A 24245-nucleotide genomic window follows, 5' to 3' on the forward strand; every position below is an offset into this window, starting at 1 on the left:
TATTTGGAAATTTAAATCCCTGGTGATGGATAGGACTGATCAAGTTCTACAATTTTTAAGAAATGTCCTGGTCTAAGGTGAAAAATAAAGAAAACACCCAACTTAGAGGCTCAAGTAGTTGAGCCTTGTGCAGAATGCTGGGGAGTCAGCCTGCTCCTGTTTAGGGCTCTTGGTCTTGTTTGTCTCCACGTAAGAAGAAAAGTCTCCAGCAGACGGCCCCCAGGAAGCAATCGGGCTGACAGCACATTCTTCCCAGGGCTCCGGGGGAACTGTTTCAATCTTGAGTTTGCTCAAGCGTCAGGCAAGCTGATTGTTCACCGGTTCCACTCGAATGTGGATTTACTCTGCCCGTGGGTACCCACCTTTCTGTGCAGCTTCTCAGCTTCATCTTCACAAAATAAACTGCATGAGGCTGAGAGGCGGTGCTGGCGCCATCTCCCACTTGGAATCACCTGCTCGTTCACTTCCCCGATCTTGCCCCTCGGTGATGCTTCGCTCCATTGTAATTAGTTGTCACATGTTCTCCTTTTCTACCAGACAAGCTCTGTGAGGACCAGCAATTCCCCACTGCGCACTCTCACAGACAATTAATAAATGTTGGGGGGATTGATAAATAAATGGTTCTGGCATAGGTCTTTTTCAACTAAGGGATAAACAATGAGGAATATCCTAGGTATATGTGGGAGCATGGATGACCCACACAGAATTTAAAAGGAGCCCTTCCCCTGTGGTTATCTGTACATATATTAACTGGGACTGGTGTCTCCCTGGATCGGCAAATCAGGGTTTGTTCTGCGGCCGGTTCCCATCCCATGAAGAAGGGACTGTTTGGGCTGGCCCCGTGCTCCTCTGCACCCTAATTCCAGACTTCATCCCCTCAAATTTCACCGGCGCTATGCCATTCAGTTTCCAGATTGTTCCAAACAGCAGGGTTCCTGGCAGGTGAGCTCCTTCTCAGTGAGGAACGTAGGCAATTAGCCCAGAAATCCTCCTCCCTTTTCCCCGGACGCTTTCTTGTGGTGAGTTAGGTCAAGTCATGGTATTTCATTAGGATAATAAAAGGGAGAAAGTCAAACTCTTAGAATGTGAAAGTCGCTCACGTAATAAAAGCTGACTGGTAATTTATGGCTGTTCCACCTGAGGGTGACTTCGGGATCAATACACACTCTAGTTGGACTTCCAGAGACTCAATTCATAGAAGCTCTCAGCGGATCATTAGTGAGCTGTGCCAGCCAGCTCACCTCCCAGAAGGCAGCCAGCGACACCCAGCTCATCCCCAGACTGAAAACATCCTGAGTGGAGGGCTGGTTGGGTGGTCTCACTGCCTTCTCACCTCTTCTCAGAGAGAACTTTACCTAACACAGAGCTCATGCAGCGTGGCCCTTGGGTGGTGCCCATGTCTTTGCAGACTTTGTCCAAATGCTTCCTCATCAGTGTGAGGAAGATGTGCATTTCAACACCTTTCTTATATCCAGGGCACTCAGTGCCCACGGTCTGAAAGCCTGGCCAGATTTGAAGCCATGAGTTGTGGCTTTCCCGGCTTAGCTCAGATGACCTTGGCCCTCTGCAGTCCACGAACCCTCCCTGATGGGAAAGGGTCTGCATAGCCAAGAGCAAGCCTTCTGGGTCCCAAGTGCCACGACAGCCAGAGGTGGCTCTGTTTCCTTTCTTTCTGAAAAAGGAGCTGCTGCAGAGTTTGCATGCTGTCTTGACCTTGGCTAGCCAGTCGTCTCCCATCAGGGTTCTAGCCCCTGTGTAGCCACTGGCCTTTGGGCAGCAGGAAGTACAAAGGGCACACATTACCCAGGGCTCCTTACAAAAGGCTCACCCCTGCACACAATGGATACCTTTTCCAAAAGCCCTGTACTAAACATGTTTTTGTCAGTTACTTCATGTTAAGATTCTGCTCTTTGGGCAGCTTCCCCTGTATATGATTCTGTGGTGGGCGTCAGGTGCTGCGGAAATACAGAGGTGATTCATTGATTCTTCTCCCCAAAGACTAGCAATCTTAGGGCAGGTGTGACAGGAGCACAGATAACTAGGAACTGTGGTAAAACGTAAGCATCATAATGGTGGCAAAAATAAAAGCCTGCAGACATTTAGAGAAGTCATTTCTAGGTGGATGAGATGAATTAATTATACTCAATTTATGTGCTCTATAGTATAGGTGCTTGTACATGAGGTTGGCTTAAAGAGGGTGGTAGGAAGCCCACTTGCTCTGGGTTTTTCTAAGAATAGAGTGTTCTTCTAAATCCACTTCCTGTGCACCCTGGCCTGGAACCAATAGGCTGCCAGGAGCGCGGAAAGACAAAGAGAAGTGGAGAAGAATGGCCATATAGGAGGGAGGCTCCCGGAGGCCATGCTGTCAGGGCTGAGCAGCAGTCTCCCCGGATGCTCCTTGTTGGGGAGACTCTCCAGAGCCTCAGGAAACTGATGAACCTGCAGGCTGATCTCGAAGGCAGTCTTAAATCGATACCCCTGATTGGCAAAACTGGTCCCCATGCTATTAGGAGTGATGACAGCTTTCAGACGGGGCATAAACTGATTGTTAAAGACCCCCTCAGCATTATTCACCAGGGCGGGAGAATTCGTTTCAGTATCCGGGAAAAACAGCCATTTGGATAATTGCATTCTGTTTCCCTGTGTCTCCTCTAACGCATTAGCGGGAGATAATACTCCACATTCCAAGTCCAGAACCATCCCACAGAGCTGCCATTAAACAGCTGTCACCTTCCTCCCCATAACTGGATGCATTTCTCGGCAGGAAGAATGACTCCCTGTGTGTGTGCGTGCGCGCGTAGGCCGCATCAATCCTGGCACGCAGGAAATGTATCACCGGAGTGAGAGGCAATGCATCACAGTGAGAAAAACACTGGACTAGTTGTCAGGAGACCGGGGTTCTGGACTGGGCTCAGCTGTGACTTTTGGTGTGACCTTGGGTAAGTCATTGAATTTCACTGGTGCCTGGGTTTCCTAAGCTGTAATGTGAAGAGGCTGGGCTAGGTGATTCCTCTGGGGTCTGCAGTTGGATGTCACCATGTGGTGTCCTTATGAGCAGAGCAGGGGGTCTCCATGACTCTTGCTTTGGGCTGGAAACTCTTAAAACAGATTGGCCACACAATCCTTGGAGACTGTGCCCTGTCCACAGCCACCAACCCCAAAGAGTAAGGCTGTGGAGGCAGTGGGCCTGGTTCTTCTTTGCTCCTCATTGATCTAAAGCTATGAAGACAGGTTGCCATTGAAAAAAATTATATTTGGCTCATTCTTTCCCACTTCATTGTTTTTCATGATCTATATCAGACCTATGACCCCACTAAAGTAATGGAAAATTAGAGAAGAAAATGATGAAGGAAAGGATGAAAGGGGAGAGAGAGGGATGGATGGGGAGGAGGAGAATTAGAGAAGAATGGTGGGGGGGACTCCTGGAGAAGGAGCTATTGGAAGGAGGCCAAATGCAGAATGACAGGAGGTTATGGAAATAAGTGCTGGAGGTTTAAGAAATTCATGTCCCCTCTTCTTTCTTTCCTTATCCCCTTCCTCGCCTCCCTCTTTCCTCCTTTCCCCCTTTCCTTCCTCCCTTATTTCTTTCCCTCCCTCCCTCCCTCCCTGCCTTCCAATAAATACTTATTAGCACCCAATAATCTGACACACAATATTGTACATCACTATTCTATATGCTAAAGATGGGTAAGTTGTGGTGCTAAACATGAATAAAATTTGAATAAAACATGATCCTTGCATGCAAGGAGTTTATAGTATTTTAGAAGGAGGCGAGTGTCTGATGTGCGATGAGGTGTGGAAAGACTAATAGGAGGGGTGTGTGCACAGCAAAGGGAATGGGTCAATTCTACTGGGGGAGGGAAGGAGTGTTAGGAGGCCTCATGGAACTGGATGGTCTCATGAGATGAGAGAATTTCTGTGTTCTTCTGTTATGCAGTGCCTCTCTATAGCCTTGCAGAATGATCTTCCTTTACTCAGGAAATACTTCCATATTTCCATGGTGCTGTCAAACTTCTTTAGCTGTATTCGCCGCACTGTGCTGTAATCACCGCCTTCCGTGTATGTCTTACTCACTAGACTGAGTGCTTTAAGGCCAGGAGACTTAGCTTAGTTTCCTTCGTATTTATATTGCCCAGGACCTACCTACCACAGTGTCAGCAAACAGGAGATGACCCCCCTCCACCACAAGCAAACAAAACCCTCTTCTCCCCCTTCCTTTCCCTTCCCTTCTGTTTCTTTTGCACCTGCCTCTTCTTCTCTCCAAGGTCCCCAGTAGAAGTGGGTTAGCCTAAGTTTCTCTTTCACAGGGGCCGTCTAGAATGTTTTTCTCAGAGCGTGGGGTTGCAGGGCTCTCTTCCCAGGCAGAGCCTGGTGTGTTACTAACAACAAGTCGGTGGCTCTCAGGAATGTCTCTCCTCTGGGAGTACAGACCACACTTGGGCTTTCTTCTTCCTGGGGGGCCTTCATCCATTGCTGCTGGGCTATTTCTTAGAAAAGAACATATCCAGGCAACTGGAGGCGTGGCCTTTTCCACCAAGCGGTGCCTCTTTGAGCTCACACCACTCAGCTCCACAGAGGCTGGGCTCTTAACTTGAAAGTGAAGGTGGAAGTCATCTGGCCTTGAGTCACACCTTCATGAAAATATCACTTCCACCAGGATGTGTATTCTAGATCTATGAGCTCATGGACTACCACCACCTCTGGATCTAAGACACAGGACTACATGGTTGTCTAGATTGTAGTTGGCTTGGCCTACATACAGGTTACTTAGTCTATTTTTTTCTGATGGAATTGTGTCTTTTCATCTTTGTACACAAGTCTAGGGACCTTAGTGAAGGACACATTTAAAATAATTAAAATTAATAATTTTCATCATTTCCACCTCTGAAAGCAGGATTCTTGAAAGCTGGTACAATCTGAGTCAACAACTCAAGATTCAGGCATCTCTTCAGAAAGGTTATTAAGAAGGGTACGGAGGACACCAGATAGCAATCTCTTCGTGAAGAGCATCAGGAGACTATAATACCTTAGCTGGAAACTGAGGTAACTCTGGCAAGATTTGGGACTCTCTCATATATGGGACCTTCTTCTCCCTCTTCCTCTCATTTTGGGAGTGATATTATGAAACTCTAATGGTGCCACTGTAATAAGTCTAAGTTCTTAAATATGTCACCCAATCTTATAATCCCTCATTATTATGGGCTATAAACAGAATCAAAATGGGAAAAATCTAAACATTACTGAGTTAGTGTTCTACATTGAACTAGAGTCTTTCATGATCACAGACTGATTAAAGGGAGGCTTTCTTTCCAGATACATATGTCTCAGATAGATTCCCAACCTCCATCACAGACACCTGGTGTATTCAGACCAGGAAAAAATGCCCAGCTTGGCTAACAATAATACCCAGGAGGGCCGACGAGCTTTGGTTTCAGGAATGTCTCCCCAGGGCCTCCTGGGAAAGGAAATGGTGCAGCTAGAAGCGTGGAGGCATCTCTGAGATGAGGGCAGGGCTTGAGATGGGGAAGGGCCAGCTAAGGAGGTTGACTCACCATGGGCTTCATGTCTGTGATCAGGAAAGCTGGGAGCCCTAACACGTTTGCACTAAGAGGAAACTATGTTGATAGAAATCCTGCCAGTTCTCTCTGAGGGACACACTGTCCTTGAGGAAAGAGCCAACCATCATCTTTACACATGTCCTAGTTTTCATTGTCAAAGAAACAGAAACCCTACTTAGGCATCCTTACCACTCTCTTCCTCAGAATATGGATGGTGGAGAGCTGGGGCTCAGGGCACTGGTCAGATGATTAGAGAAGGTGAGCCTTTGAGGAGCCCTGTTAGGAGAGCAAGGTCTGTGCATTTCCTGCCTGGAGCTTGACCTGGTAGGGTGGCAGAAGGAGGGAAAGACCAGAAAGATTGAGGGGACTTGCAGCAAAATGACATGTGTCCCTGGGTGAGCTCTGGGCTCTTCAATAGATCAGGCTAGTAGAGGGTGCGGCCAAGAGTTTGTGGATAGAGAACACAAAATTAAGTTCTTAAATATGCCACCCAATCTCATAATCCTCATTATTATGGGCTATAAACAGAATTATGAAGAATTACTAATTTTAAATCTTCCCAACCAGAATCTGATGGTTCAGAATTCTTTCCTTTCCATTCTCCTTCCCATTCCTCTTGGGGATGAGAAACATGGGAGGCTTCTGTGCCACCTGATAAGAGCTATCCATTCTGGCCTCTGCAGAACCACTCCCTCTTGGTCTCTGGTCATCAGGCCAACCCTGTGAGTCCTGTCTGCAGGTCATCTAGTCCATACGGATCGCTCCCACTCCATCCACAAGTCCTCTGCAGGTCTGCCCACACCATCTAGGCCACCTCTGGGCCCCTGCCAGGAAGACACTGAGACTCAACACTGGGAGACACTCTCATGCTGTGATGTAGGGAGAGGCTGGTCATGAGAGGCTGGTCACAAACATTTGAGAAGGGATTTATTTATTTACCACACTGAATAAACAACTGCTATAACTTTGTGAATTGAGTAAATGCTTTGGCATTACATACAGCCACAGGTTAGGGTGGAGAGAGAAATGGGCAAAGGGGCCATGCCAGGGGGAAGATGGGAGCGAATGGAGGATAGCCCTCTAACATTAGTATGCATATATATTAGGGAGAGAGCGTGTGAAAGCCAGCACGTAAGAGTTTGTGTCTGTGCACTAACAAGAAAGAAAGATGGTACAATAAAATGCAAATAGAGACCATCTCTCCTTATAATTTTCTGCTTTCTGTTCTAATCCAAATAATGTAATTCTAGGAATGCCTCACCCTAGCTTTATACACTCAGAACCCAAATCCATAGGCAGAGGCTTTAGGCTCCTCAGTGTCCTCGATCTTGGGGAGTGGAGTGTAGGGAATGAGTCCCAGGCCTCCCAACCAAAGTGACCCTCTCTGGAGGTCATTCTACTGCTGTTCCCACCTGGGACAACTCATTCACCTGCCCTGCTGTGGGCTTCTGAACCGTTCACCTCCAGAGAGGCTGCCTCCTGACCCAGGCTGTCTGTCCCTGTAGCATTGGTGATCTGATTAGAGCCAATGTTTTCATTATATAAAAGCAAAGGAAAGTTGAGGCATTCAACCTCTCTGGGCCTTTTAAGACAACAGACTATTATGTTCATGTGAATTTCCAGGAAGAAGCCTCTAATTAAAGCTTATTGCCTCTCAGCTGCCATTGGCCCTCGATGTGGCTTGTCCTTCCTGTTCATTAGAGCAAAAAGGCATCCTAGTGAGGAGGTAGCCTCATGGAGCCCATGCCCACCTTCCGGCCCAGGCCCCCTGTGAGCTGGGGAGGATCCCAGTGCTGCCATGATAGCCCCATCACCCCCCTACATGTGACTTGGGATTCAGACAGGATATTACATGCCTGTTCTTGAAGGAAATGATAAGACCCTGGTCTACCAGTTGCATGAATGATTAATGAGGGATAATTAGTCAATGTTTGTTAAGCATTTTATAGACACAAAATGCTGGCTAAGAGCTAAATGAAAGAGCAGAAGCAGCAACATCCAAAAGACTGTACATCGACCCAAGTGCCACACAGAGAATCCCAGAACGTTGGATGGAGGGAAGGAGGGATCACGGAGCAATTGCCCTGTGGTTTCCAAGCTGTGATTGCAGGGCCTTCTGGGCAGGCGCCCCGTAACTGCCTCCCAGTGTTTCCTCCCCAACACATCACAGCTGGGAAGGCAAGCTAAAGTTCCACAAAACCGTGTTGCAGCATAACTTGAAGGCAGATAATGCCCCAAACTTCAAAATAACCATTAGTAAAGGAGAAAAAGCACTGTATCCCATCCTCCCAGCCTATGCCATCAGCCAGCAAGCAGCTCCCTCAGCCCTTGTGCTTGGCCCTCCACTCTGGAGGATGTCGGTGTTTGGGTCCCACAGCTCCAGGTGTGGGGAGGTCTGTCCAGGGGTCTGGGAAGAGCAGAACTAAAATGTCTCCCAGCTCTTCAGATACAAGTTTAGTACCTCTCCTGATATCTTTTAAAAAAATATATATTTTATTGATTTTCACAGAGAGGACGGGAGAGGAATAGAGAGTTAGAAACATCGATGAGAGAAACATTGATCAGCTGCCTCCTGCACACTCCCTACTGGGTATGTGCCCACAACCAAGGTACATGCCCTTGACCGGAATCGAACCTGGGACCCTTGAGTCTGCAGGCCGACGCTCTATCCACTGAGCCAAACCAGTTAGAGCTCCTGATGTCTCTCTTCAAGCAAAACAAAACAAAATAGGAAAACCAAACCAAACCAACTCTGAGATCAATTCTGTCCTCGGGAAAATTTAAGAAGCTGTAGGCCAATGCACAGGGGACTTTAAAATCTAATATTTGCTTAGTCTGACCCTAACCTTGACCTCAGTTTTAGGAACTGAACCCTTCTCTGCCTGATTTGGTGGGTTAAGCCCCAAGGCTGGTCTCTGTGTCACTTTGGGACTCTGCCTACCATCCACTCATCTGTCACTTGCAGTGAGAGGACACCTGTCCCCTGGCTCAGCTTCCCGGGAGGCGATCCCAGGTCTGGCTCCTTCCCTCACCCATGTCCCTCTGTCTTCCTGGAGTGGTGCTTCCCCAACATCTCCTTTGATGTGCCCCAAATGCAGAGAGGGGGGAAGTCACCTCCCAGAATCTGGGGATCACTACGAGCAGACAATGTCTTTAAAGCCTATGCTTTATCTTAAAATTTGTGTGTAGTTTGCATTAAAGTGCAATATATAGCCATGCTGGTTTTCATATAAAAATGTCCCTTCACTCCAATCTTCCAGTAAAACCAAAGCTCTGTGGACTCTGGGTTTTCACATTCCCAGACCACTACATATCCTCAAGGTCTAAGAATCACTGGCCCCACTTGATCCTAACCCACTGGTTGGATCCTGGCCCCTCTCAACTTGCCCACAGCCAATGCCTTTGGCCAATTCCTGTGTGGCTGAGGCGTTGGAGGCAGCTTGGTCTCAGACCTGTGGGGCAGAACACCGAGAGCAGACTTACCTTCCCTCCTCCAGCGAACATCCTTAAGGCTCACCAAGCCCCTGAGTTGAGCAATTTACTGCTAACCCAGTGTTTCTTGATGACGCATATCAATTGTTTGAACCATGGCCAGTTAAGAGTCGCAAAGCCACTGGGTGACTCAAGAAGGGGCAGAACTAACCCTGGCTGATTTCCCACTAGGATGCAGACACCATGTCACACTATCATACTTAACTCACACGGGCCAGGATGGGTACCACTGTCTTCATTTCATCCATGAATTATTTAATACCATAGGATGTAATGGACACACAGCACGCAAGCAACTGAGGTAGGATTTAAACCCATGCTTTTCTTACGAAAATCCTGTTCTCTTTCCACTGTCCATCTGTTGCATCTTTTTGCCCATTTCACTCACTAAGGCCTCCATCAAAGAATGTAAACACAGAGACAGGAGGTGAGGTTGGGATGTGTGAATTCTGCCATCAGCTTCAGAAACATGAAGAGGGTGTGGGAGAGGTAGTGGATTGAAACCAATGTCTAAACTGACATTTCTCTTATCATCTCTGGAAAGAATTTATCTTGGTCCACCTTGCTCTTCTCATAGCCACAGATTTGAAGGAATGGCTGTAAGAGGGGCCTTACAGACCTACAGAGGGAACACAGCTTCACCAAGCCCCTCATTCATCACCAGCGAGAGTTCCGGTCTCATTAATAACTGGGGTTTAATCTTCTACATTCAAAGAGACTCCCATTACCCAAAACAATAATTTTTAAAATTACCCCGCAGTGTGTCAATCGCATATTGAATACTAAGAGTTACTTAAAGCTAATAAATGCTTTTAGAAATTATTTGAACATTTGATGAATTAAAAGTTATGAAATATTTATAAGCAGTAACAACACCATTTAGCACCATTAATAAAATAAATACATTAGAGAGAATGAAATTCATTACTATTTTACCATTAGACATTGATGTCAATGACTGAATATTGCTCCAAATTACTTGTAAAATAGACCAATTATTTCAGTGTGATTAATCTTTTCAATTATTTCTTTTATGTAGTTGTAATTTGAAAGTAATTTTCTTGTGGGAGTACAATGACCTCAGCACACTAGATCCTTATTTATTTATATTTAAAAACCTTGGCGTCTGCCCCCCATTTCTGGGCGATTTCCAGCGGTCGGATATTTAAAAGTTGCCCAAGCAATCATTATTGTTCCTAAGCACTTTTTATTGGCTTTATTAGTGATTATGAATAAGCCCTCCCAAAGTTAGAGACTCTCTGCCACCAGCAGTAACATTAGCAGAAAAAGGAGGGACTAGCAAAACCCTTTCCTTGTTCTACCAGCTATGGCCCTGCTGTGTTAGACCCTGAGCTCAGCCTGAGGAAGGCCGCGTGGTAAGCAGGTTGAAGGACTTCTAGGCTCTTCCCTGGCCTCCAACCATCCCCACAGGATTAAACAGTCCTATTCCTTTTCATTACATAATGAATTTTGTGTACCCTGCCACAAAAGAAAAATGACTTTATTAGAGATAAAAGCATAGATCGTAGGGAGTAGGGAAGAGAACTCTGCAGCTGCCTTCAAAATCAGAACGTGGATCGGGGCTGTTAGACTCTGCTGGGAAGGTGGTAACCTTTCCCTGGCCCATCGGCTCGGACAGAGACCAGACAGAAAGTGAGATGTGGGAGTGAGCCTGCAAGCACACCTGGGTAGTTGTGCAGGATAAGTCAGCCCTGGTTCCAGAGTGAGGATATTCAGCTCAGTCAGGGCCACAGGACAGAGAGGGCAACAGTATTGATTGTATCAAGCTCTGTGCCAGGGGTTCTACACACAATATCAGTTTCAATTCCCCAAAAAACCTATAATTATGTATTATTAGCCCCATCTACTGATGAAAAAATTGAAACTCATAGACTTTAAAAAACTCTTCTAAGCTCAAGAGGGTGGTCAGTGATGGAGCTGGGAGTCCACCCTCATTCTGTCTTATTCCAAAGCTACAATCTCTCTCCTACCCTGTAACAGGAATATCTTCCCTCAGTGCAGACCAGGAGAAAAGCACTGGTAGTTTTTAGTAGTTTGAGTGCAGAGATTAAAAAAGAAGACGCAGTCGTTGATTCCAGGAACTTAGCATCTATTGAGTGAGGCACATAAATAACTCTGGTAAGAAGTAAACTGTTCTAAAATAGAAATGCCTTACACATCCACACTGACCCCTTCACACCCCTTGGTGACCACAAGAGTCCAAGCCAGAGAAGGAGTGCAGAGAACATCTGCTTCCCCACGGAGCCCATCTGATCTTGGACCTGGAGCCTCTGACGGGAGGTAGCTGGACCATTAGGATCTTCCTAAGTCTCTTGACCAATCCACCTTCCCTAGAGAACCAGAGGCAGACTGCTTTTCTCCCTCTGCTAAGAATGTGTCCTGCCAGAGGAAACACTTTCTGGATCATTAGGGAAAGTAAGAGAGGTCAACTCTCTTGGTTTCATAAGAGTAGAGAAGCAGACAAGAAACAGGTCTTTTAAACTCTACAACAGACTCGCTGCAAATGCAACATAAACTATAGAGGAACAATTTTGTAGGTGAAAGGGAGTTGTAGGGTAAGGAAGAAAAAAATGTGCACAACTCGGTGAGATCCTTGATCAAAGGTACAAATAATTTTTTTGCAGGAGTAATTGTGCTGAGCCTGGAGATTTGTAGGCTCTTATTCCCTTCTCCTGATGTTGCTCAAATAAGGTTAGGCCAATTCTGGGAAATGATACCCTCTCCCTGTCACATTCCTGTAAACTAGCTCCCTCTTGGCCTCTTTTGGACGGTACATAGGTCCTTGACATCTGCGAGGATTGATGATGTCCAGAGGCACTCACAAATCCCCAAGTTCATGAGTGCGGAAACGTTTGTGCAAGCTCCTGGCTTATTCCCAAACCGCATGTTTCCTGTACATTGCCTCACATCACAGGTTAACCACCCTTTCAACTTGAACTGAATTTCAATCTATCACATTATGGTGATTTTTCTGTCCCCCACACATAAACCAGTTTTGATTAAAGAAAAAAATAGTACACACTTTGTAAGTTCTTGCAAAACTAGCGACGAGTGAAGAGACACAGAGCACAAGGCGCTGGGCGGTCAGTTCCCCACCTAAGGGAGTCTCTTTCACACACAAGCTCCAAGAGGCATGAGATTTAACACCGGACCTCTACATGCAACAGATGGCCGTATGTTAAGGGCCTTCATGGTTGTTCATGAACAGTCTAAACTAAGACTTTAGGTCTGTGAGTGCCACAGGTTTCCTTCTTGTCCACACGTCATTCTTGGGCTTCTAAGACTACACATTCCTTGGCACAGGTGAGTGCTCCCTCCCCAGGGGACCTCTGGGCAGAGCAGACCCAGTAGGAGAATAGCAGTAATGAAATCAACTTCCTCCGGAAGATTCTCCTGTACCCGTCTCTATACCCTCTGCATGTGGAAACAACAAAGGACGTTTATAGTCATGACACTAGGCCTTCTGAAGATCAAGGGAAGATCAACCTCATATACAGGGTAGGGCAAAAGAAGGTTTACAGTTGTGATATGCAAAACACAGAGTTCATTTGTGTATTATTATTTATTAATGATTGTATTATTTTCCATGCAAACAGCTGTAAACTTACTTTTGCCCCACCCTGTGTCTACTTATGATCCATTTCATTCTGCTTACCAACCAGAATTGAGGTAATAGCTAATAAAGAGATACATATAAAATATGATCTTGAAAATAGGAATACAAAATAAAAAATTCTGTAGAGGGAGGGGGAAATAGACTTATCAAAAAACTACACAGATAGAATTACTGTGATATAGTTCAGAGTTTCCTGGTAAAAAAAAAAAAGGCAGAAAAAAACCCAACCCAATCAATTATGCTTCAGGAGAGAGATGGCATCTCAAAATAAATTCACAGTGAGGGACTTAAGCCAAAGGAATTCAATGACACAGTGGACCATGCTCCAATGGTTTTTACAAAATAAGTGAAAAATTTGACATATAACCATTTCCCATGTTGTTTCTAAATAATAGCTTAAACCAAATCATTAAAAAATACTTAATATAAGTTTTGCCTCAGGAAAAACAAAGTATAATAATCATTATCAAGTTGGCGGGGTGAGGAGTTGGAAGAGCTGGCAGAATGTGGGTAATTACTGAAACTGGGTGGGGGGTTTCTGATGATTTGTTGCATTATTCTATTCATTTGTGTACATTTGAAATTTTCCACCATAAAAATCTAAGAAAGACTGTGAAATCATTCAGCAGCCAGAGAATTGAAGCTAATATGTTATCTAATGAAGACTATATTCTGTGCGATGAAGTTTTAAGTTAGGCAGATATAATGTTATATTAGATCTTTGAAAACCAACCATCTGGGCTGTGAAGCACTTGATGATGTTCAGAATCAGCCCTAAGCACTGTAGACTTTTCTAGATAAACGCACACATTCCCAGCTAATCATGGTGGCCGTTACTGACACACTTGAGACAACAAGCTATGGAGGGGTGAAGGGGCGAGCCAGACCCCGTTACCTTCACTGCAGTTCTTCAGGGCAAAGAAGTCCACTGCAGACAAGCTTCGGTTTCCACTTGAGATGTACTCCAGGGCCACTCGGAACGGGTTCTCTGGGCGCCCAATTCTTCCCTGCAGCACCGTCCAGCTGGTGGCATAGAAAGCGAGGGAGAAGCACAGAAAACAGTGATGAGAAGCAGGCCTAACCTGCAGAGAGGGCCTGCCCTGCAGTGGCGTCAGGGCCCATACTCCAAGGGCATTGCCAACAAGAGATGGAGCCCTACATGGCTTGCAGGAGAGCGGCCTGAGAGCAGCACATGGACATTTGTTCTTGTCTTGTCCAGCTAACTCAGAGACCCACTTCCAAACCCACTGTGGCCACTGGTGGGGTTTTTCCCCCCCATATTCTCTTTAGGCAGTTACAGACCTGTGAGATATTTCAGTAGCTTGTCTTACAGGAAAAGATATATATACTTGAGAAAACCTGGCAGTAGAGTGAAGGAACAGCCTTTAAAACATTTATCTGTCTATTTATAATTATCTCTGGAAAGAATGCTTGGTTATCAGAATTTTATCTGATCCCAAAGTCTCAGAATCCTCAGGTTTGCTATATAGTTACTTAAGGAAAGCTTGCAAGGGCTATTTATTTACCGCAGGAAAATTAAAGTGCACTGAAGCATGTATTTGGGGGTAAAAGTACCTAAGATTGACGTGGATTCTGCAAAAAGGTGCAAACAGAAAAAAGACAAAAGCAGGCCAAACAGCAAGCTTTGCATCCATCTATCACCAAGGACACTGCCACGGTAGGGTAACAGAGAATCTGCTAAATGAACATTTTCACACCTCACTCAGGCGATTAACGTCTGGGAGCAGCCTCTGTCACTGATTGGAACATCAAATTTGCTTCTCAACAATGATTCAGGTTCTTAAAGAAATATATAGTTATTTTGGAGAATGGAAATTATATGGACTAGTTCATATTTTCTTTCCTTTAAAAAAATAATTTTATTGAGGTGTAACTGACATACAAGAGTGCATGTACTAAATGTATAATTTGATGGCTTAAAATGCATAAATTGATGAGTTTTGCTATATGTATGCAGTAATCTGCCCTTATCCATGGTTTTGTTTTCTGTAGTTACAGTTACCAATATGAAATGGAAAATTCCAGAAATAAACAATGCATAAGTTTTAAATTGTGTGTTGTTCTGAGTAGCTTGATGAAATCTCGCACTGGCCTGCTCTGTCCACCCAGGATGTGAATCATCCTTTGTGAAGCGTATTCATGCTGTATACACTACCCTCCCATTAGTCACTTGGTAGCCATCTGGGTTATCAGACCGACTGTCATGATACCGTAGTGCTGTGCTCAAGTCACCCTTATTTTACTTAGTAACAGCCCCAAAGCCATTCAGATAACTTTTATTACACCATATCGTTATAATTGTTCGATTTTTATTATGTTATTGTTGTTGATCTCTTACTGTGCCTAATTTATAAATTAAACTGTATCATGGGTATGTACAGAAAAAACAGAATATATATAAGGTTCAGTACTATCTGCGATTTCAGACATCCACTTGGAACATACACCTGCAGATAACAGGGGACTCTGTACATGCATGAACTCATCACAGTGTTTCATATGGACTGACCACTAGGTTGGGCTTAGGTATAGTAGTGCAAGTGCTAAGGAATTCAGGGAAAGACTAGCTTTCTGTTTTAAAACATTTAAAGCATCCTCCCCCACAAGTGTAAAGTGATGCTTATCATGAAAAATGTTAAAAGTCCAACAATTCAGGAAAGTGGATAAAGAAAAGTCACCTAGAAGTCATTATTCAGAGATAAACCACTGTCCACACCTCAGTGAACAGCCTTTCAGCTGTAATTCTAAAGAAATGAGAGCACACTGTGCCTGCACCTTGCCACTCAATGGCATGTCTCAGCATGTTTTATTATTATGAGATAATAAATATAGATTACAGGATCAGTTCAATGATTGCATTTTTAATGATTTGTGCACTGCTCCTCATTTTTCCTTTTTACACCACGCAGAAGCCAGCCCTGTGTACTTACTTCTGTAGCCACTGCCTTGGGACACTTCCCAGAGCCTGGGTCAAGGCGCACGGACATTTAAAACTCAGAGGCATATTGTCAGTCCTCCAACAGCGAGTCAGCGGGCCCATTTTGCCATTTGGTGGCAACACTGGAACCCATGAAGTCTTTCCATCTTTGCTAACTTTCCCTGACAAAGGTGTTGCCTGAGGCAACCACTGGTCCTTCAGCAGGCCTCCAGGATGGCAGTTTGAGTCTCTGGTCCCTGCCGTGTTGCTCGGCATGCACTGGGAGTCTGCTGAGCGAAGAGGGTAGTTTTGTTCCCGTTCTATACTCTTCTGTAGTTAATTCAGATCACTGGAGCCAATGCCTCAACCATTTAATAAAAGTGTATTGTTTCCACACAGTAGAGGCTGTAGAAGGGATATTGCTGTTGTAAAGTTTGTTCTCTGTTACTGTACCCAGCAGGTTTTCTATCCAAAATAAAACCAGTATAATTGAATAAGGACAAGGAGGCCTCTTGGTTTAAATGTGGGGCTGTCAAAGAAAGAAATATTGGAAAAGAAAATGTAAATGAGGGGTTCTTATGAAAACAAACAAATTAGAAATTTTCTTGCTCTTCTGAAAAATAAAGGGACTTACTTTTGAGGAAAGATGATGGTGAAAGGCGTGACTATTCAGATTCTGCCAAGAAATGTCGCTCCCTGCTCCGAGGAATGATGGATTTTAATCCCAGGTACACAGGGGCCCTTGACAATGATTTCCAGTTCTATATTGGCACTAGCCCTCTGGATAAATGTGTCAAGAGTTTTAGGAATTAGTTTCTGAGTTACTGATGCAATAACTTTTGTCTGAAATTCTCTGGCCTCCCATAGTTTACTGCTGCAACTTTAATAACTTTCAGAGCAGTTGCCAAACATGTATTTTATAACCAGGGAAGTTGGGACCAGGAAAGGGCAAGCTTATACCTAGGGTCAGATTTGTTTAAGAAAGAGCCAAAAACCCCATGAAAAACAAATCCAAGCTCTCTCTTCTGTCTGTCTCCATTTTCTTTACTTATATTCCAGTGCTCATAAAACTCATTCATTAGGGTCTTGTTTTCATCTTTAGCTGGTGTTCGTTGGAGGAAGTTCTCTGTTCTGACCTAGAAACAAACGTGCAGCCATATCCATGTGCTGGGGATTTGAGAACATCTTAGCAATGATGCTTCAATCAATCAATTTGACAGTGTGGGAGTCCACCTGGACTTTAGGAAGCCAGAAAAGCTGTATGGATAGCCTGTAACCATCCATTATCTTCCAGTGTGTTTCTGAAGCTTTCTGCTTCCAGTTCTGGCTCTGTCCTTCGTTTGTCTGATGACTTTGAACACGGCACTTTACTCTGAAAGTCTGAAATTGTGGATGTTTCCGGATCAATTGTATTCTTAGCCAGAGAAAGTGTCTTCAACTTTGTGTGAATTTGCTGAGGAATAACACTGACCACACTTTTTTTGCTGAGTGGCTTCACTATAATGAATAAATTAGAGCCCATCAAAAAAGGCAGGAGAGATGGTTTGTGAATGTCAAGGTCCATTCTGACCTGGGAACTGGAAGTAGTATGTAAAAGGCCTCTCAATTGGGGTGAGTCGCATATTCTGGTCCTGAATTTGCATGGGTTGCAGTAAGTCCCTGCACCTCCTGGGGGTTGAGTTTCTTTATGAGCAAAATGTGGGCATTGAATTTAAAGTTCTGATGCCTTAACTTCTCTCACAGATTGCAGGAGTCCTGGTGACAAAACACTTTATGGAAGCCCTGAAAGCTGCAATGGACAAATAATATTCTACAGAAGGTGGAAGAAGAGTTATTAGCCCAAAACTCACAGATTTATTTCTGCAAAGCGACGCACTTCCACCCCCTTGCAGAAATGGAGACTTGCCCGAGGTCAGACACTTGGTTAAAATCAAGTATATTATTGCTCCCAGAGAGGCCATGGATCAGTCTATGTATCCAGTTGCTTTTCGTATCACTAGAATCACAGAGATAGAAAAGGATATGTCTACTCAGCACTGCTAGAGGGATCGCCAGTCTGGGTTTGGAAGATAGATAGGTCAGCCAGACAGTGACATACAATATCAGAACATGCACACACAAAACAAACAATCCTAAGAAGCTCTGGCCTGGGAACAAAAAGAATCTCTAAGGCTCCCACCATTCCACACCAGGTTAGTCGCTACATGCTTAGAGGAAATGCCTGGCATGTCTGCTGATGAGACTGAAGGGTTGGCAGTCGTCTGAAAAGGACAAAGGCACCGAGTTATTTTAAGCCCAGAATGAAGGGGCACTTTTGACAGCATGTGAGGGCCAGAGACGGCAGTTGACAAGATAGAGGAAAGTGTATTATTTTGTGGCTGTGTGACATTCCAATAGGCACAATGTTGATGTGGGGCTAGCTCACAAAAGTGAGCCCTCAAACCCTACATGCTAGTCAATGGAATGCCTTTCTGAGATGGTTTTAGCTGTTGTAATACCACAAGGCCTAGATTCAGTTCTGGCTCCACCATTCACTAGCTAAGTGATCTCAGGCAAATGATTTACCTTCTCTGATCTTTGGGTTCCTTATTTTAAAGATGGAAGCCATAAGGACTAGCTTGCTGTACTGTGAGGGTTTGTGAGAAGGATGTATGCAAAGGAACATGTTTATTAGGAGCTCAATAAACAGGAGCTATTCTTACAGAAGACAACTTTCTTCATGGAATAACATGGGTCCATGAAACTATCTGCATCTCAGCTCATTTATGAGATTCAAGGGGGAAACGAATGTAGGTAAAATACAGTGAGAAGGACACTTGTAATTTAAGAATAGCAGCTATCTTATTTGTTTAAACTAAAAAAAACTTAGTTAAATGAATCTTCATATGTTAGGCATATCCCCAAGAAGTTATGTTGAAACACCCATATAAGAAAACATATTAGGATGGGACTGTAACAACAGATCAACCTTCTGATCAGAACCTCCAAAGTATCCCATCTCACAGTAAAAGCCTCTTATTTACCTTTGCATCTTCTTGTAGCATGTGCAAAGATGCCTTGTGTCTAGAAGATCTTGGTTAGAATTTGTTGAACTCCATTTTTCAGGTCTTTATCGGTGCATTGTTACACACTAGGTAAAGTATTAAGTGCTCTGAGGACCCTAAAGGTTTAGGATTTAGCTTTCCATTCCAGGAACTTACAGGCAATTGAGAAAGATTAAAAGTATTTATCAAAATTTATAGTGAATGGCGTATAGAAGAGCTAAGTAAGTGGCTTACGAGCTACATACTAGAGGGCCAAATGGTGTCTCAGACTGGGTGATGAGAAGAGGTGAACCTTGAAGATGGGTAATGAAGAGTGAGTGGGAACTGGTGAAAGGGCAATGCAGAAAGACAGAAGGCATGAGCTCATGAGCAGAGGCCCCACAGACTGTGTGCTCAGAGAGTAGGCAGTCCAGTCTGGCATGAGTCAATGTTTTCCATTGGCCTCTATAGGAAGGAGGTCCCTGTGTCTTACCCACCCACCTCCAACCTCCTTAAAACCAGGATTGGTGGATCATTCATCTTTGTGTCTCCAGTCCCTAATAAATCACAGATGCTCAGCAAATATATGTTGAATGAAAGAGTAAATGCATGAACATATTTCTGTTAAATCAGATAAGATTATGACATTACTGACCAAAATTTATATTGTAGTGAAGCTGAGTTACTCTGAAAGTCCATGTGAGTTCATTATCATTAGCTGTCATCTATTCAAGTGACAATGATGACTTCCCTGTTAAGAAGAACTTAAAGATGAGAAATTTAGGGGTTGAGGGAAGCTTGGGAGTTGATTCATCACATAGGTCTTGGGTCCCCATTCATCTACAAACCTCCCCCCTTTTTAAAAAGAAGCAGGGCTTGGGAAGGAACCATCAAATTAGCTCTTGTTCATCTACCTAGAACCCAACAAAGGAATCAGGGAATCATATAACTGAGACATGGAAATAACCTGAGTGCTTAACTAGGGGAGGTCTCACCTGATGTAAGATTATTCTCTACAAGGCAGTCAGCTGTGAACCAAGTCAATGTAAATATTAAAGATAGCAAGACCAATAATAACAGCACTAATGATATGATCAACAACAGTTAACATTTATTGAAGGCCTATCCTCTGCTTCTAACTGAGTTTTAAACCCAAGTTAGTGTGGCTCAATAGTCTTTATGGACATGATCTTAAACTGCCTTTACAAGCTTCTTGAGGTTAAAGCATCACTTCTGTATGGCTTTGTTTCAACTTCTGGCCCTGGGGAACATGGTTGGTGACCTGAAACTAAAAGACGTGTCCATTCTCATGCTCTGTGGCAGTGACCATAGCTAAGTCATTCAGTTGGTGACTGACCCCCGTGCCAGGACAGCCAAGCTCACAGGTTAGGACCAGGATGATGGGAACCACCCAGATTAGACAACCATGTAGAGCTCAATCACATGATTATCATTACTGCCGAGTGTAACACTGTTAAGGTGCAGGCCACACAGCTGATATTCTCTCACGTGTCTCTTCGCTAAGACGCTGTTTTGACAAGTGTCTGGACGTGAATGTGAAGGTGTGAAGATTTGTTAGAAACAAGGAACTGAGCCTGTGGGAGCTCCTCTAGATCAATACAGGAAAAAAAAAAAGGCAATTGCATTTCTCTCCCTAGTCTTATCTTAAAGAAAAACCCCCCACACATAACTTTCAAGTTTTTCTTAAAATATACCTTGTAGTAATTCTGCAGCAAATATAAAGCATTCAGCACTATTTTTTATTGTTTCCATTAAATCAACCTGCATTTAAAGCATTTTTATGGGAGAGAGCAGGGAGGGGGAAAAAAGCCAGATCAATGTAAATTTTAGTGTGGCGTTCTTTGTTGCTAGTTAATTTTCTGTAGTAATAGTAACACTTGGTATGTGACACAGGGTCTTTTATCTAAGTAGCCTTAACTTTCTTATTCCCTTGCCCTTCACAATTTCCCAGAAGTTGGATAAATGCCGTGGAGAGGATCAGATCTGGATGGGAATGAGGGTACAGGTTGATTCAGGCTGTGGCTCCCAGTGGCTCCTGACAATGAGCTGCCCTGAGGCTGAGGGTGGCTATGGCTCCACGGGAGAGGAACTTCAGGAACAAAGGGGGCTTGAGGCAGGGATGGGCTGGCTTGGGCCACAGGTGGACTCCGGTGAGACCTTAGCACTGGAGGCTAGAAAGCAGTCTCAGTTTTCATCAGAGACTGTATGGGTGACAGGGATCTGGAAAGTGGCCTGGCCTTCTCAGGGTGGGGGCTAAGAAGGTGGTCCCAAACTGTGTTTTCCCTAATTCTTCTCATGCTTTTGAGCTAAGAGAAAAGGTCTTGGGTTCATTGCCCTGGTCCCTCTCTAACTTCTAATCTATCTTCCTTCCTCCCTTCCTTCCTTCCTTCCTTCCTTCCTTCCTTCCTTCCTTCCTTCCTTCCTTCCTTCCTGAGAAATATATTGATTAAGAGCTCAAACTTTGGACCCAAACTTGCTGCTTTATGATCTTAATTCTGTCTCCTATTAGCTGTGGCCTCTGGCCAGCTACCTAACCTAACCTCCCTGTGCCTGAGTTCTGTCATTAAGAAGCAGGGATGATAACAGAAGCTTAGAGGGGTGTTGTGAGGTTTACATGGGTTAAGACACATAGAGCACTTAGCTAACACTCAATAAGCATTAGTTAATGCTGCTATTATGATGTTAGTGGTGCTTTTCCCTCCAAAACCTAGTGTGACAGTGATGACCTTACAGGAAAGTGAAATAGGAACATATGATGCTTTGGGGATTGGGAAGAAACTCCTGGCCCAGAGCACCAAGATTTTGGGGACTCCTTTCAAGTCCCCCATGTGGAGATAGAGACACATGTACAAATGCAGATAGTCTAGGGAGCATTGTGCCAAGCTCACAAAACACATTTCAGTTGTTTATATGTTTATTTATGTTCTGCCTCATTCCAGAAAGGATTTAAGGTAGCTATTTTACTTGATCTAATTTAATGTTTATAATAAATGCATGACACAAATATTATTGTTCCCATTTTATAAACAAGAAAATTGAGGCTCAGAGTTCATATAAATTGCCCATGTAGTAAATGGTAAGAGGTAATACGAATCCAAGACTACTTATCTTCAAAACTCTTGTTCTTGCTACTATATTGCACATAGGTTTAAACCTGTTAAATGCCAATGCTTCATTTTTTAGAAGAACATTTCAGGGGCTGGGGGCATTTGAAGAAGAGCAGTATCTGAAAAGAACGCATCCAAGAAACGTTTTGGCTTCTTCCCAGTGTTGCCCAGGTTATCCTATTCCTTCTCTACTCAAGTTCCATGTTATCCTAATTGAGGTTGCACTACACAGACCTGTGGGAGGCAGGCATTCATTCTATGTATCAAGCCAGAAAGAGGATCCTGAGAGTCCACCTCCACAAACCTAACCCGTAAATCATCGGGGGTGGGGAAAGGAGACTCAGCATAGCCACAGTTGTGAGGGAAAATCGTAGTGGAAGTGTTCTTAACTGGCCTCCATGTGACCAATTTGCCTGCTGGATTAGCATAATCTACATTTTACATTCAAGGAAACACCCCGTGCCCTCTGAACATTCAAGGTCAACTGAATGTTCAGGGTACTCTCTAGTACTCCTCCACCTTCCACTCCTCTCACTTGGGTTATACACCTACTGAGAGTCAGTTAGGCTTGTTCCCGAGCCTCTGCATGCCAGCTGTACTCATTAAGTTGCTGCAACATGAGCAAGACAAAATTGAATTATTCTGTAAAGACATGAAGCGATAAGTCACTAAAAATAATTATTGCTTAATTAGGCATGAATAAGGCAACAGAAAAGATAGAGAAGAAAAAGCTTATAATCCAGAAAGCCTCTAGATTAGTTCATAAGTGTTCCAAAATTATTTGTTTTAGCAAAACTAAAACTGAAAATCATGGCTGTGGTGTGGTGGTGTCATGGACGTGATTTATGCTGAAAGAGAGTGCAGACTCCAGTCCACAGAGCCACGCTGCAAGCAAAGGTCTTGGCCCCACATCAAGAGATTGATGAATTGGCATCCATTTCGAAGTTGCAAGTTAAAATAAAATGTTTAAAGATGTAAGTCGATTCCCAAGCAACTATTGCTCCTAAGCTTATTGTCTAAGAGGGCTTCTTCCTTGTTCTAGTTTGTATAAAGAAATACACAGAGGATTCACTAGTGTTCTTTCTTCTTTTCAAAGGAAGAACACTGAGTATCCTGGCCAAAAATCAACAAAGAGAAAACTTCAATTCAACAGCAGCAATCCTGCAAATCCTGAAGTTTCTCTTTCACTTTCTCTGAGTCTTGGATTAGGTCCCATGCAAGTCACCACCTCCTCCACCAGCTGCTGAACACCCCTCATCAGGGGGCAGTGGGAGGGACTCAGCTGGGTTCTGGGTAGGGGAAGTGGTTGGTGCTGGCATGTCAGAACTCATTTAAAATTACGGAAGTGGGCACGAGAGTTCCCAGGAGTCCCCCGCTCCACAGATTTGTCAATCTCTCTGACAGGGTGGGTGGCGAGATTTCTCAAGAGTCCCAGGTGACTGGTTTGCCCGTCTAACTCTTTCTGTGGGAATTTGGGCACAGCACCCACCAGCAGCCAGGGGGAATCTGGAATTTGGTTTCCTAACTCTCTTCCTTCCAATAACGTTTTAGCACCATCTGTTCTTTTCAAACACAATCTTTTATTTCAAGCCAAACTCAATGCAGTCAGTTCTTTTGTTTGTTTAAAAAAATACACCCTCCCCTGGGAGAAGGAGAAAGACAACACTGGCACTGAAACGTGGCTGCTTCTGTAGGGTCCCTCCCCTTCAGCCCCGTCTGCCTCCAGCGTGAGCCCTGACTCCGGAATGGGGCTAAATTTGGGGTTTTTACCTGCACCCCCACCCCCTATCCCTGCCTCAGGGCTCAATGCCCGGGATTTCCCAGCCTCAAAGGAGTCCTCCCTGCTCATGCTCAAATGATATCCAATTGCCCATCCTGTTCCCTAAAGAGCCAACCTAAATGCCATGTAATGCATTAACATATTGATTGGTTCAATATGCAAACCTCTGAACCAAGCAAAATGCTGATGTCCAGCTCAGAGGTTGCGTTTCAGTCATAAATCTCTGGCCAAGTCAAGCCACTGTGCTGAATGAAACATTATACGGTAGCGTAGACTTGGCCATAAACTGTGGCCCTCCCTGTAAGCAAATTCTGGGGCTGGGTCAGTGGTCAGCTGAGCTGAAAAAGGCTGAAGGGCCTGGTGAGGAGAGTAAGAGCAGCCCACAGACTTGTACCTATCTGAGTTGACCCCCCTCCTCCATGCTACATGCTGCTCCTACCCTGCTTGGGGTGGCCGTCCAGGAGGAGATGGCCAGTGGCATCGATGGATCATGCCCTGAGCCGAGCCCCTGGGTGCAGAGGGACTCACTGGCTTGCTGCAGCTCCTATACTGTACTGTGGCAAATACTGTGGACGATGGCATTTTTGTGAGGGGGAAGGATGTATGACTGGCATGAATCTTGGAAACTACCATGTCTATTCGAAGAGGAGAACTGAGGTCTGGAGAGACACCCACCTTATAGATCTCAT

The 24245-nt window shown here is 44.4% G+C and overlaps 1 protein-coding gene across 1 annotated transcript in view; it reads right to left on the minus strand.

Annotated features, from left to right (window-relative positions):
- Positions 1-24245, minus strand: part of LOC106698078 (ALK tyrosine kinase receptor-like) — a 292777-nt gene that overhangs the window by 37657 nt on the left and 230875 nt on the right. The window contains exon 4 of the mRNA XM_014460552.1: positions 13583-13710. Within this exon, the coding sequence (XP_014316038.1) occupies positions 13583-13710 (128 nt within the window). The remainder of the gene's footprint in view (positions 1-13582; positions 13711-24245) is intronic.

The sequence above is a fragment of the Myotis lucifugus genome, unplaced genomic scaffold (genome assembly GCF_000147115.1).
Source record: "Myotis lucifugus unplaced genomic scaffold, Myoluc2.0 scaffold_134, whole genome shotgun sequence".
Taxonomy (NCBI): Eukaryota; Metazoa; Chordata; class Mammalia; order Chiroptera; family Vespertilionidae; genus Myotis; species Myotis lucifugus.